Source organism: Anarhichas minor, unplaced genomic scaffold (assembly GCF_050575085.1).
Source record: "Anarhichas minor isolate MPS153535 unplaced genomic scaffold, ASM5057508v1 ptg000136l, whole genome shotgun sequence".
NCBI lineage: Eukaryota > Metazoa > Chordata > Actinopteri > Perciformes > Anarhichadidae > Anarhichas > Anarhichas minor.
The window spans coordinates 7,703,477-7,718,861 of record NW_027466582.1 but is presented as its reverse complement, the minus strand read 5'-3'; the positions used below and the strand labels follow the sequence as shown (position 1 = coordinate 7,718,861).

The 15,385-nt window shown below is 44.8% G+C and overlaps 1 protein-coding gene across 8 annotated transcripts in view; it reads left to right on the top strand.

The window, feature by feature from the left end:
- The window catches only part of sash1a (SAM and SH3 domain containing 1a), a 143,126-nt gene that overhangs the window by 108,026 nt on the left and 19,715 nt on the right, over positions 1 to 15,385 (top strand). For 5 of the 8 annotated variants that reach the window (XM_076084740.1, XM_076084743.1, XM_076084742.1 and 2 more), the window contains exons 3-8: positions 7,857 to 7,907; positions 7,992 to 8,041; positions 12,863 to 12,903; positions 13,105 to 13,194; positions 13,281 to 13,393; positions 14,694 to 14,792. In XM_076084740.1, coding sequence (XP_075940855.1) covers positions 7,857 to 7,907; positions 7,992 to 8,041; positions 12,863 to 12,903; positions 13,105 to 13,194; positions 13,281 to 13,393; positions 14,694 to 14,792 — 444 coding nt within the window. The remainder of the gene's footprint in view (positions 1 to 7,856; positions 7,908 to 7,991; positions 8,042 to 12,862; positions 12,904 to 13,104; positions 13,195 to 13,280; positions 13,394 to 14,693; positions 14,793 to 15,385) is intronic. The other 3 variants (XM_076084744.1, XM_076084746.1, XM_076084739.1) reach the window with 2 other exon arrangements.

Here is a 15,385-nt window from a genome sequence, read left to right as displayed (position 1 = left end):
GGCTCAGATGGATAGCTGATTTATTGTGCTCTTCCTTTTAATGACTCCAGGTAGACATCCTGTTCTCACAGCTTTCATGAGAAGGATTGGAAAGCATAAAACAAATCATAGCTGTGGATACATAGATGATTTTTTTGGTTTGATCGTAGGTTTAAGTTTTCTCTCTGTGTGGCCTTCGTGTGAGTTTACATTAATATGGATTACCTCTGGACATTTTATAGTTTGGGAAGGTTTCATTCACGACGATATAAAACGGGTGAAGAGGAAGCAATCAGGGCAGATTTTGCAGCCCGGGTGTAAGAAGAGAGGAAAAGAGCTGACTGGGCCCTGAGCCTGCAGCCCAAGACAGGAGGAGGATAAGGATGTGAACAGACGAAGGGAGGAGGATGAGGGGAATGAAGAGAAGGAGTGGAGAATGGAGCCTGCAGCTGTCCCGCCACTCTGCAATGTTTGGCACCGAAATATAGGAGAAATAAAAAAAAAAACATGAAGGAAGGAATATAGGTCAGACAACACCTTATTGAGAGTTCTCAAAAGCGCAGTATGCACCTACGCTATATGGATTGAACTTTTGCCTTGCATTTCAGTGCAGTCCTTTTTCTAAAATTAGGTTTGGGGAATATTCAAGTCTAGAGCAGCCGTTTCTTCACCGAGGGTAAGAGTAGGTTGAGCCAAACTACTTCCTCTCAGGCAATATTTTTCCACTGGGCTAGATACCTTCATAGACTGAAAGGCTGTGGCGCAGTACCTGTGAAACTCAAATCCATTGTGAAAACACAAGAGGAGATGGATAAGAACGAAAAGCTGAGCATGAGAGACAAAGATGAAGTGAGGAGAAAGCGCCGCAGAATGGACACCCAGTCAGAAAGAGAGTAGCAAATAACTCTTGTATCTTGTGAAGTATGTCCAGAAATCAGTGGCTGCAAGCAAACGTCATACCCTAACGTGCCTCCCTAAGGACCAATAGCAGACAGTTAAAGAAGGTCGCAATGTCCATCAGCCACGTTAATGGGGAGACATTTAGCAAGTTGCACTCCTCAGGGACTTGCCCTTTGGGGAAAGACTTGTCACTCGTAAAGGTTACAGGATGATGGGTGACTCAATCATGTCCCACACCCTCTCCAGGCATTGTCTTGCTTCTTTTTCCACTCCAAATGAATAGGTCAGTTCTTTTTTTGACGTGGGACCTCTTATCATCTCGCATCTCTTCCAAAGTAACTTTTTGCGACCAAGAAGGTTTGACCTCTCCTGGTCTTCACACTCAACTGACGCAGAGTTCTCTTAAGAAACCAGTAAGAGTGAATCTTGTGTTTTGGATTTTATTGTAATACTGCCGTATTGCCTTGTGTTTGCATATGAAGCGGAGAAATGGTCACAAGTGGTCACTGGAGGGGTATTCTAATGCCAAGGCAGAACTGTCCACTTGTGATTGGATCAACACATGTTGATGCCAGGTCTGAACAGGGCCTCAGACTACTAAAGGGGTCAGAAGTCAAGATAAAGGGAGTGCTAGGCAAGGGCAAGCCTGGTGCCATAAGAGTGAAGCCTATAAGGTTAAAGTATGATGAATGTCTAATTCAAAATCTCCATATGTTAACTTTGTCTGGTGAAAACGTTTTTGGCAGTTTGCTTTTATAAAATTCCCAGAAGAAAGCCCCAGTGTCTACAGTTCGACTGTGGTCAGTATGGTGACAAAGTGAAAGAAGAAGCCCTCTTATTGACTGTTTCTGTTCTCCAAAACATTTTCAAGTTGAGTCTCGTAGTTGTCTTTGGTTTCTGTTTGGTGTTTTTTTTACGCCATTCTGGAGAAATGTTCTTGCAACACTAACATTTTTACAAAAATGTGGGGAGCTTAATATTTGTGTTTGTTTTGTACAATGTGTCTGCCAGCTCTTGAGGGGCCCCTGAATTAACAAAGTGGTGGCTGGCTGTTGTGGTAAAATGCTTTTTAGGAGCTGATGAGAGAGGCTCTCTCAGAGATAACTATCGACGTGCCCACTTCCGGCCTGGTTCCTGCTGGATTGTTTCACAGCGTCTTCATGTTAGTTTTTTGAGTAGCAGGGACACAAGGGGTTGAATAAACATCCCCCTTTGGGTATGGGACCGATGGATTAGCGCTACCATGCACAGTTTCCCCCAGTGCTCCTATAGACAATGAGCGTTTCGATGGCTCTCACTGGCATGCCGAGTTGTTGATGCACAAGGCTCACTGGGGGAAGAGGAAGTATTGAAAGGGAGCAAAAGAGTTCAGCGACTCTTAACATAATTTGTTGTTTCAAGTGTAAAATCAGGGCGAAAGTAAAGATTTCAAAGACATTTAGAGCCTACTTATTGTTGTTTTTATATCGTTTTGCATTTGTTATATCTGCAATATTTGACCGGAACCACAAACGGAAGGTCATTTAGATAGATGCAATTGATCTCACTGCAGACAGCTATACATTTCAGATCCATCCTTTAAACACACCTGTTTTGGCTAATTGCTGGTGTATTTGCTGTTGAAGTAATAAGTATAGTAGTATATTGTTTTTGTCTCTTCCATCTAAATCAGTGTTCCCTTGCATTTCATTTCCATGACAAGTTTTTGCTGTGTGCTTTGTGCTTTTCAAGTCTTCAAAGTTTTGTAGGAGTGCTTCTTCTTCAAGATGAGCTCTTGGTCTTTTAACGATGTGTTCGGGATGTGTTATTATATTGTTGCCTTTTTTTTTTTTCACCCTAAAGCACCATTTTATTTTGTCCTGCCTGTGGTTAACGTGTTAGTCAAAAATGGTATCTAAAAAATCAGGACATGCGGGTCAATACTTTCTTCTTTTTTTTTTTTGATCAATAAATAAATCTATGAAGACGAATGCTTTTTATCAGATAGTTCAGAAATTTGTGGTTGAGGGGCAAAACCTTTTAACACATTTCTACATGCCCTAAACCATAATGAGAAATTGCAACACTGTCTGTGGTAATAATCCTTGAGAGTAATTATAAAGTGGTGGATAAACAAGCAGGCCTTGAAGATTAAACCCTTTGATGCTTTGGTTTTAAAATCCTCACTGTTGACCTTTTTAATTTCAACACTTTTGACACAACGCCTCAGCTGGTGTCAGATTGATCTGCTTGCCTCAGGATCGCTCTGTAATGGGGTTTCTAGCTGAGTAGCTTGACAGATGGGGGTCAAGACTTACATACTGACTTGTTTTGTTTTGCCACGAGGCTTGTGTGAAGTTCAGTCGTCAAAGTGGGTCAGTTCCGCCGGGTTAAAACTACAGTGCGGAAGAAAGACAAACTGTCGCAAATTCTGCTGCTTATTTGTCCTTTCTACCTTCAGGCTTTTGCTTAGAAACGCCGCAACTCAACAGCTGCCTCTGTTGCTGTAAGATTACTTTCAAACGATGCTGGCCGAGCTTCGTTATTGCCATAACCCTCGTGGAAAGCAAGTGGTATATATTTGTAATTCATTCTACGATTTCAGCATTGGGATCATGAGACTGTCGTCGGAATTTGTAATAACTCCGGTATTTGTCTTGAAATAGCAAAGCAATGATGATCCTCTGGGCTTAGGAATGCTCCTCACTGTAGAAGCACGCATGCCTGTGCTGCAAGTATGCACGCGCACATACACATACACTCTCGAGCCTTATGGAAAGGAAGCCGATAGAGGTGTCACCGAGTGTGCGGCAGCTCAGAGGTGGCATATACTGAGGTCAGGAATGAGTGTGTGTAGATCTTCCGATTGAGCCGGTTCCTCAGGCTTTCATTGTGCCGTACTGGTCCCACGGCTAACGTGTTTTTGGGTCTGGCGCCGGCCTTTCCAGTTGGTGCCCGTCCCTCTACCTAGGCACCTCATTCTCGCCCACCCAGATTTACCCAACCATGCCAGTTGGCGTACCTCCACTATGCCACCTGGTCCCTCTAGTTTTGCCGCATATCCGCTAGTTTTGCCTCTGAGGTTGGCAGCGACTCCACTGTGGGAGCTCGTGCCTGTGGTGGGCTTTGCCATCCTGTTTGAACTAAAGGCCTGCTATTTAACACTCATCTGTATTTCTATGCTCTCCCTCTCATTAACGTGGGTATGGTGCTGCTGTGGCAGAGCAGTGTTTAACTGTAGTTTCTGGGTTAATGATGGAAACGCTAGATCCCCTGTCTGCAGACATAGTGATCCTCATTAGCCGGAGCTCTTCACTCGTACGCTCCCTTACTGCTTTCTCTCTCTATTTTTTTTAAACTCAATTCAGTCATGCTTAACCAATCAGGGTCTTGCATTCACATCACACTTGCATGTACACACACACACACACACACACACACACACACACACACAGTGAATTGTGGAAAACAACCCTGTGGCCATCTTTGGGGGAAAACACATGCACATTCACACGCATGGTGTCAATTCGCGGTAAGTAGGGCAGTATCTCAGGCTGATGCTGGTAAGTTCAAGTAAAGGATAGCATGCTCCCTCTGGGAGTGTGTTCTCAGATGTAAGTTTCGCACACAGATACTGCATCGATTTGATATTCTCTTTCAGAATCTGTCTCGGTTACGCTGGCAACTTTTTCACCGTTCTCTTTTGCTTCTTCGTTAGCAATGCACTGGTTGCGCTCCACGTTCTGTGACAAAATCATCTCACAAATCTGCAGTTAAAGGCAAATGGGATGTAGTTGTTGTTGTTTTTTCCCCCAGATCTTCTCCTCAGCTTTTTCACCATCCCACCCACTCCTTCCGTGTCAGCGATGGCACGCACAGACAAGGAGTAAAGGGAAGCTGAGGAGTAGCAGGAGGAACAGAGAGCTGCTTTGTGTCTCTGTCTGTGGAAGTGGAGGCGAGTTGAGAGTGTGTAGGTGCTCCTTGGTTTGGGTGTCTGTGTAGGTTTATGTCTGTGGTGGCATGCATGTGGCTTTGTCAGGCTCTGTGTCTAGTTATCCATCGGTGAGCCGGGCATATCTTTTTCTGTCACTGCAGCCCGGAGGAGCCATCCGAGAGGATCTAATGGCAAAAGCAAACCGCCGCTACCTTTTTGTGAAATCATTTGTGACTGCGCGTGCATGTGAGCACACACCTTGTTCCTTCTTTATGTGGGTTCTTCTGAGTACACCCACATTATTCTGCACCATGCAGTTGTTTGATCAGAGTTGGCTGCCAAAGCTGTGCTTGTTTAAGGGATGTATGTGTTGTTTCTTTGCCTAACATAAGCTCTCCCTCTGTAAGAAAAAAACCAAAATCATCACCCTCCCAGATTTCCCCGATGCTGCAATGCAATAAGACAAAACTCTGAGTGTCTGTTTTTTTACGGCCTAATAGACAGGTACCTGCTCTCTGACTTATGGGACTCACCGTACTCCCGGGGGAATTGCTTCAGAGCTTTTCCCGACATTACTTGATTTACTTTCCAAAGAAACGTCCGGAGCCAGGTCTCTGTCTGCTTGATCACTGTAACAGACAAATAGATGAACAAGGCAAAAAAGACTTAGGAGGACTTGTAGCGCTAAAGTTAAGCCAGCCAGACTGTCTCGCTAACATCTTGACTGTCTGCCTTCAGTTGATTACTGTCGAGGGTAAGTGTAGGGTTCAGGCAGATTTTGAGGGTTTTAGCCACCTCAGCACTTTAGGTCTCCTGCTCTTATGACCTGCAGGCTACAGGCTCTTAAAGAGCTTTAAACGGAAGTTATGTCACTTCAAGTGCTTTTCAGCTATTAGCCACTCGCTGACTCATGCTTAGAGGTTGAGGGTGTGGAAGGATTGTGCCCCCTTGCTCAAAGCCCAGTCAGAGAAGGTCAAACTGAAGTTCACTCTGATTAGGAGGTACGACAGACCAAGTGTAGGAAGTGCAGATTCAGCCTCCTGTGACTGTTATCCTACAATCTACTATCTGGGTGTGGAGATAGAGAATGGTGCGTAATTCTCAAACAACTCATTTCCTATCCCTGCTCTCCATTTGGATGACTCCATATTTAATTCGTCTTTTCTTTGTGGCTGCGGCTTGCTTCTACTGACATAACCTACGTGGTTGATGTCGACTCTTTTATCCGTTCATAGTTAGTGATCCTCTGGTAAGATAACTACTTGAAATGCCACTTCGGCTGCCAAGCTGAATGACTAGTATTTAAACTCCTATTGTTACGTATAATTCCCCACAACTTTGACTATAAGCTGCTATGACAGGACGCATTGGCACGTAGTCCAGTAGTCTTCAGCCTTGACGAATAACAACACACCTTTAGGAGACGGTTATGGGTTTACCAGGGGACATTTTGTGTTGATTTGTGTTGAAGCAACATTGGCAGATTATGTACACAAATAGAAATCGAAAGTAGAAACAGGAACTTGTCTTTGGTTGTGTTTTCGCTGCACCTTGGGATCTGATGGATTTCAGCAATATTGTGGCGTAGACACTTCCTCAAAAAATGGCCCAAAATAAATGAAAGCTTAGAGGTCATCACAAAGAACTGTCCATTATAGAACTTTATACGAAATCATCTTGTTGACTAATCTCCTCTGTAAACTTATTCCCATGTCATTCATCGTCTGCTTAATATTATCAAGCCTGCCACGTGTATGCATTATTATTTTCACAAATATTTTCCCATTCTCTCATTTTGCCTCATATGATCTCAGCATTGAGCAAGTAATACGGGCTACCCTCACAGCTCCTGCCAGGAGGATTAAAGGCACATTGAGAGTAAAGCCACATATTTGTCATTTATGCAACGAGCAAGAAAATGTCCACTAAAAATGAACAATGTTGACATGATGATAACCCCAAGGGCAAGAGATGCAGGCCTTTGAATCCCCGGTCCACATTTTGGAAATCTGGTCACCACCCTGAAGCAAAGTTCTGTTCCTGTGGGGTTTAATAATCCACAGTTCAAGAGCAGCGTGGTGGCATTGGGCGAGTGCGAGTACAGGGAGTTGGGTAATCTCTTTCATGAGAGTTCAAAAGCACACAAGAACACAACCAAGAAGCTATGCACTTGACCAATCCCTCAAGGCCCTTCATTGGCTTTAAGTAATCACATGCAGCGGGTTCAGATTGAAGTTACAGACCTGTTCTGATTGTGCAGCCTCTGCGTCTGACATCTGTATCTGGATTTGTTATGATGAGGACACCTGCTTTTGACATATATACAAGCACCAGCCTTGTGTAACAGTGAAAACAGCCTGAACCGACATTATGGGCTGGAGAAGCTCAGCAACAGTTTATAAGGAAAGAGAGGTTTGAAATGTTATTTTCCACTGTTTGTGTACAGGACATTCCTTTTGGTAGTCTGGTTATGTTTTCTATACAAGCCAGTTTGCCCTTGTCTGCTGCCATTTCATTTAGTCCAATATGGGATATTGTATTCTAAAAAATGTAAGGAAACCCAGCAGGTGTTATCTTGTGGGGAGGGAGGTGCCCACTAGCGTCATTGTAATCGGACTGTGGAATTCATGTCGCCAGTTACGTAGGTGCTTTTGTGATATCTTGTTCCGCGAGGAAAGCCAAGACTTGCCTAGACTACGCCACCGCCCGGCGGCATTCACCAACAATCAGAACAAGTACTGCAGGTTTACCTGAGGCTAGACTTGACTTGTTGAGGCGTCAATGGGAGGGTTGTTGGTGTGTGTGTGTGTGTGCGCACGTGTTCGTGTGTGTTTTCCCTGACGTGCAGGTGTGTCTGACCAAAAAACGTCCTTCTCACATGAGGGCATTGTTAAACATGCCATCCACTGTTTCTCTAGTCGACTAACCTTTCTTCTCCTTTTGCAGATCTTTTTTCCTTCTTTCTAGTCTTCTCAATTCTCAGTGCTCACAGTTCATATGTTATTAAGTGATTATCCTTTGAGACTGACATTTGATCTTCTGTCTCCCCCCTTCTCTTTTTCAGGAGAAACAAGATCCAAGCAGCACATCCCTGCAGCTCCGTTCTGAGATCCAGGTAGGCAGAGACACTATCTGCACTTTCACGCAATCTTTGGCTGAAAAGTCAATCTGACACCTGTCTCCGTCTGTCTGTCCTCAGGAATCATTAGGCTTCAGCAGTGAGGTGTCCACTCCAGAAACAGACAGAAAGTACGTTTTTCTTCTATTCGATCTCTTTCACATGTGACCGGAGCAAGTGTGGAACCACGAACCACGCTTTGATTGAACTGTGTTGTCTGTTGCATGTCAAAACAATGTGCAGCACAGCAGGCAGGCTGCGTCTGGATTGCATCAAACCGTACATGCCCTGCACACATAATCACGGATCACACTTAGCCTTTCTGCACGTCCGCAGCTAAAGATGGAGAGCCAAGTGGAAATGCACCCACCTCCATCAGATCTCCATAGATCTCTCACGCGACAGCTCGGACAGAAGGTCTCTGACCTTGCCCGTGGGGGAGTACGGGTCAGCGCCTCAGGTCGAAAACTTAAACTGAGTGTGGCGGTGTGTTAGCGAGCGGTTGTTCAGCTATGGCTAATCTGGGTTGTGTCTTCCCAAATGATTAAATCAATCAGATAAAACATTACCTAATTAATATGAAGATGACAGATTTTAGGTGAATATAAAGGAAATCAACCCTAGACATCACATATTTGACCCGTAGTCGGTCCCCCAAGCTCCCTTGGTCACATCCCTGCTATGGTTATTAAAGGAAAACCACTGACTGCTTGCTCCAGCTGACCTGCTCTGTCTAGTAGCCATTCTCTGTTCTCTGGCCGTCCAGGCTTCCTTCCTGCCTTTGTGTCCAGCAGGGGGAAGGGGGGGGTGGGGGGTGGGACCGAGAGGGCGATGGCCAAATGATTACAGCAAAAGGAGTGTGAACGAAAGAACAGGATGGAACTGGGTGTGGGTGGGGTTCCTTTTCACTGGTTCCTCCAAGTTGGTCCACAAATTAGCTCTCTAAATGCTCCGCTGTCAAACAGTGTTAAATTCCCTGCAGTCACACACACACACACATCTAAAGGCATTGGGTTTGTTTGATCTCCGTTCAACCAGAGCTGAGGTCAAGAACATCTTTAAATGTTCTTCACAACAAGATGACTAATGGAGATTTCAATACAGAATAAATTGCCCATTGGTGGTGACCAGAAACATCCTCATTGCATTTGAAGAAGAGATTAAGGGGAGACGAGTGGACGGATAGATTAGTGCATGAATATGGAGCCCCAGTCAAACCCCCACGCCATGTTTGCCAGGGCCAAAGGTTAAACATATCTTAGTGTGACTGAGAAATGATTTCTTTTATCTCTATTGTTTGGTCTTTGTTCGTGGCCATCACCTCTGTGTGACCCCCAGTGGAATTGTCATGTTCACGTGACGACCACGTGCGGCAGAGGAAGCGCATACCACAGACATGATCTATTCTCCCATGGCTGTGTATGTTGAACAGACAAATGCTGAGGATGATGGGAACCAGATGCCAAATTTCGAATGACGGCGCTTTGCTGTTCGAGAGAGTCCCAGAAAGAGCCCCTAACTTCTTCCTGTCAGCCTGGTTTATTTCTGTCCTCTGTGCCTCACATCCCCTTTCTCATAAAGATTCAGACCTTGTCTCAACTTCAGTCTTCAATTAATCTCGTTGTTATGCTCGAGGACAGTCCCCCATCCAAAGTCTCAGAATTTTTTTTCATAATCGATTCCTCTGCCTGCTCTCCTCCTCTCACCATTGTCCACTTTCCGCTGTGGTGAATAGGTTTCAGGTAGAGTGATTTATCATGTGCAGGCAGAGTGATAGACAAGCCCCCTCAATTCCTCACGACACATTCATCACAGCCTCACACGCACAGACACAGATACCCCCATCATCGCCTCGCGGCAGGACAATAGCACCTAGAGGAGATTACCCAGACTTCATCGTGGGCTGTGCCCACCCCTCTGTCTGTGTGTCTCCTTGTCACTTTGTTGGCAGGAGGTGGGTACTGCTCCCATAATGCCTGGTATGGAAGTGCCGATGACAGAGCGCCCTCAGGAGGCTGAAGGGTTTCTGGGAAGCTGGGAACTTCCTGTTTTGAGAGGTGATTGATTGGAGGGTATTGTTGCAGAGAAGGGTCAGCAAGCTTATCAGAGAAGTTAACAGCAGCGGTAAATGGCGCTTGATGAAAGCATACATGTGCACGGACGCATGCTGATTATTGGCTCTAACAGGCTACTGAAAGCCCAGCTTATGCAACTAATAATCAGATGGAAATGTAAGCTGTGCCATGTGAAGACTCCGTTTAGAGCAACGGTGCCATGTTGGAAAACTAAAGTACCTTGTCAGCGCATTTCCCACTTGTGTTGCAGCCCTCATGGAACTGTTTTTTGCTTCTTAGAGTGAAGCACATGAGACAGGAGGCAGGGAAATAAATACACGAGCACAAAAACGTGCATCTCGTGTGTGGTTTATCGGTATAATTTTTCTATTTCCCTTCCATATGATGTTCTGTCTTCCCCTTCCATTTGACCTCTGCCCTTTCCACGACCCCCGAAGAGTTCACTACTCTGTTTTTCCTGTGGACCCCGCCACCGTCGCACAGGGTCGCTGCCGTTCATTGTCTCTACCAGAACACCGGAGATCATCTTGCTCCAGGTGGCCAGCCCTGTAGTCACACAGTCACCATACACACGCGTAAATCACCATACTGTGATTTACGCTGAGTTCACACAGCTGTGTGTCCAACCCTGGCTTTGTGCTGGTTTATCAACTTTCACAGCAGCTCTGTCACACAGGATGCTAAACCTGTGACTCATTTTGCATCATATGATGGCTCCCTACGCACCATCACTTACTCATTCATCCTTTTTTTCCCCCTGATGTTGATATAGTATCTTTTATGCTGGTGCAACTACTACATATTCACTGTATGTTTTTAACGCGTCTCATGCTATAACATAGACAGCACTCACGCGACCATTTCCACGGGGTCAATGCGCATCACATCACATCACGTTCACTGACCAAACTTGCCATTCACTCATGGCCCCAAAGGCATAAGCTCACATTTTCATTATGAGAGGTATCACGGAAATAAACTTTAGGTTTAGGTTCAGCCAAAGTTTAGATATTGTACAGAACATTATGCAGAAAATAGAAAGTTGGCTTCTTATGCTAATGTGATTACGAAAGCAGTTAAAGGTCCCCTAGTCGATGCAAAGAAAGGAATTGAAATAAAAAAAGGCATAACAAAGATTTAAAGTTAAACCAATTAAGTTGCCCTGCCACACAATGCCTGGACTGACACCCTCTTTGAAAGACATTCAGGCTCGTGAGCGCATGGAAGTGTGTATGTGCATGCATGTGTGCGCTGCACAGGAGGTTAATTTATAGACCGTGGAGGGGAGGGGGGGGGGGGGTGCATCGCTGCCACAGAAAAGCCTCTATTGAGTGAGTTCTCTTAGCATTAGCTTTGGCCCTAGCCTATCTGAGAGGGGGATGAACAGTGGGGCAAACCGTACAGGCCTCCATTCAATTAGCATCTCATTATGTTGCCATAGCAGCCGGGCTTTAAGCCACGTGAAGATTTCCCATTGCACCAAGAGAGGGCTGCCATGTCTGAACAAACATATGAACACACACACACACACACACACACACACACACAAGCAGCCACTAGAGAGGGAAGTGACCTGTTCATCGTGTTGTGATCCTGTCACACACTTTCACATTGCTTCACTGGCAGCCACCCGTCTCTCTGCACGGCTCAGCAGCCGTGTCCACTGGGCTCCAATCGTAAAGGGTGTGTGGCTGTGTGATGGTGTCAGAGTGAGACAGCTATGCCTTTAGTAGAGAGATTTACTGAGGGTCTCAACTGGACAAATGTGTCGTTCTTATCTGTCCTTTCCCCCCTATGATTTAATCCCTTTTAATTGAAAGAATGGAAAAGCTTACAGCGTGCTGCCACCGGCAGTCACTATCTCTCACACACACGCACACACACACACACACACACACACACACACACCTGTAGGGCGTTATTCTCAGACACGATCCGCCCTGAAGCTTCGCTCCCTCCATGCAAACTTAGCTCAATCTGAAAACAAAGTCTCTTTTTCTGTGAAGTTTTCAGCAGCTACTTAGAACATGGACCGCTGCAGCTCACCCCCCCTCTACTACACACTTTTATTTTTATATATAAAGTATATAGAAATAGATTGCCATTGATGTGGTTTTCCCGCCGTCTCAAGAACAAGGGAGAGTCAGGCACAGCCTCACACGCTGCTGAAATTGCTAGAACATTGGGTGAGGCTGCTCATACATGACTTTTTGATTGGAAGCTGAGTGCAGTTCATGTGTCACAAGGGGCTTAGTTATTTTCTCCCCGTTAGCAGTGGTTAGTTAGAAAGGTTTATGGACATATCTTGACTTTTTTTTATTTTGGACTTTTTTTATTTTCCATCTCTCCTTCTCTTATGCTGTCTGTCTTCCTTGTGACTGTCTCTCCTGCCATACAAACGCCCTGTGGTTTCTCCTACTCTCTCTCTCTCTCTCTCTCTCTCTCTCTCTCTCTCTCTCTCTCTCTCTCTCTCTCTCTTCTCCCCCCCTTCTGTTCCTCTCTTCCTCGATTTCTCCCTTTCACATGCTTGTCTTTTTCTGTATCTTGTTGACCTTCCTTCGGTCTTTACTGCTTCTTAAACACTTTGTAGTACCATCATCTCTATCTGACCCTCTTGTTTTTGCAACAGGGGTGTTATTTTCTCCCTCTCAACCCTAAGGAGCCTAGCTTTGCTGTCACATAAGTGCCACCACTGTCCCCAAGTGGTGAACAGACAGAACTGCAGCCCTCTTTGCCAAAACACTCATAAACACAGTCACAGTGTTTTGAAGCACTGTGGTTGACAGAGACTGGAGACTTTATCATATGGTTTGAGATTACGAAACAAACGGAAGATACATTTTTCTAATCTTTGTTTCTTTACTCTTTCACCCACAGACTGTCCCTGCACAAATCTAGCTCTGAAGAAGGATCTGGAGGTAAATTGAGATTCATTTTTACGTTTGTCTTCTGCTGTCTTCATATATTTAAGATTAAGCTTAAAATGTATTGATCCTTGGAGTGAAAAAAAAGACAATATTTGCGCAAGGATCATATGTACTTGTTGTATAAATTGTAGGGATGGTTTTATACCCATGCAGATATTTACAACCCGAGTATTAAATTTGTCTTCCTTTTAGGTAAATGGGACAACAAGAAGAAGAACAAATCTTTTTGGCAGAACTTCCGCAAGTCTCAGCACAAACCAGTCATGAGACAGACATCCAAAGGTTTGTGTGGCTTTACTTTTACTTACTACGTCATTTACGCTACTCCGTATTTGACCTTTGTTCGTTTTTCCCTTTGCCCCCTTCAGGAGAAGACATAGGCTATGTGGCTAGTGAGATCACCATGAGCGATGAGGAGAGGATCCAACTAATGATGATGGTGAAAGAGAAGATGATCACTGTCGAAGAAGCTCTCGCCCGGGTAGGAAGCGCCACTGACTTCCTGCCTCACGTTACACCCCCCCCACCCTCACTCGACCCCTTCCCTTAGAAGTGCCTAGATCCCCTCACCTCCCCCTGGATTCAAGCCTTCCCTCCCTTCTGCTCCATATTCCCGGCTTACTAAAACGACTCACTCTTACTAACATGTACGAGGCCCCACATTTTAACCTTGCAATTGTCCTCTTTATACACACACACACACACACACACACACACACACACACACACACACACACAAACAAACAAACTCCAGACCGGTGGTGTATCCAGATGTTCAGGAGTCTGGGGACTTTAGGGTGTGAGCTCTTGGAGTGTGTGTGGGTGTGTTGTTCAGTTCATAATTGCGAGGTTGATGGTCACAGTAACTCAACAGCTCCATCTGTTGGGGGGGGGGGGGGGGGTGCTCTGGTGCATTGTGGTTTTTCTCTCTCGGTGGACATGGTGGATAATAACTTGGCTTTCCTTTACATTTCCTTCCATTTCTTTTTCAATGGATTTGTGATTATTGTTCTTTTCACGTGCCTTCTTCTTTCTTTACCTCCCCTTCTGTAATGCCTTGCTCATGGGTAGCATGTCCGTCCGGCAGCATTCGAGTACAGGATTACTCTCCACAAAGCAGCTTGTTAATTATCTTCTTACCGTTTTTTTTTCTCAGAACTTTGATTTTCTTTTGGCCAATGCGTAGCTTGATCCCAGCTTCCCGCTCTAGTGATTGACACTCCGTTAAACCAATCAATGATCAGCCTTTTGTGGAAAGTCGATTCAACTTCTTGTTGTGCTTGCGTGTCTTTATTTAGTGTGTTCAGTATACCACTGATCAACACCATCATGATGTCTTCTATTATTGTCAGTGTAGTGATACGAAGTATGTGCCTCGGGATGAAGGAGACTATTAACTAATACAATTCAATCTACTTTTCAGTTCACTTTTTTAATTTATGGTGTCAGATTTATGTCTGCTCAGAAAGGCCGGCATGAATCTTCATGACAAAAAAATCATACCACACTGAAGAGAAGGATCTAAAATTTTCGAATAGATTAATGCTTTTCATAAAACATAACAGGCTTTTAGTTCAGTGATTGTTTGCACAACCATCGCCAAACTCGGCTTATTGTACACACCATTTATTTACCACTTATCGTCTTGTCTGTACACATGCACTGTGAATGCAATCGGTTGACTCCTATCAATTGTTAGCCTATGGAGAGATGCATGCTGGGTGAGAGTGGATGGCCCCGCCCTGTTCCTCTGCCTCTCTAAACTCTTCTTCTCCACGTAGCTGAAGGAGTATGAGCGCAGCAGACAGTCCAGCAGTACTGACACTGCAGAGTGGACTGACGGATCTGCATCCAATCTAAACCAGTCCTCAAACTGCAACGTAAGTACACCCCACCCCATCATCCCAACTCTGACCACCCCCAAAAAAACCTGACCTCTCCCCTTCTACTCTACCTCTCTAAACACTCTCACCTTTAAGTTTTCGGCCAAGGAGGTTGTGGAGGTGGACAGCCGTCATTATTTCAACATGTGTGCATGGGTGTGTGTGTGTGTTTATTCAGATTCAGAAGACTGTAAATCAACTAGTTTTCCGAGCTTGATGTATCTGCCTCTATATTTTCCCTTTTAAATATTCTCAATTCTGGACAGTTATATATGCCATTGCATAAACCACCTTTACTCAACTTTTATCTTGCCGTCCTCTCCCTTTATCTCCCCTTCTCTCTCTGCTTTTCATGTTTTTTGGCCAGACTGCAAATCCGCCTTTGCGCATATATCATCTCCACCATGTCATGTGCGTCTTAACACTATGGGAGTTACTCTGTGTGGGTCTTGGGCCATCGCTTAACTCGGTTCTCTGAGGCTGCGCTCATGAATTGGCAGTCACAATAAGATATCTGCAATATGTTGAGATTCCTCTCTTTCATATTTTATTCATCTTCATCCTGTCATGAGAATTTGAAATATGTCCTC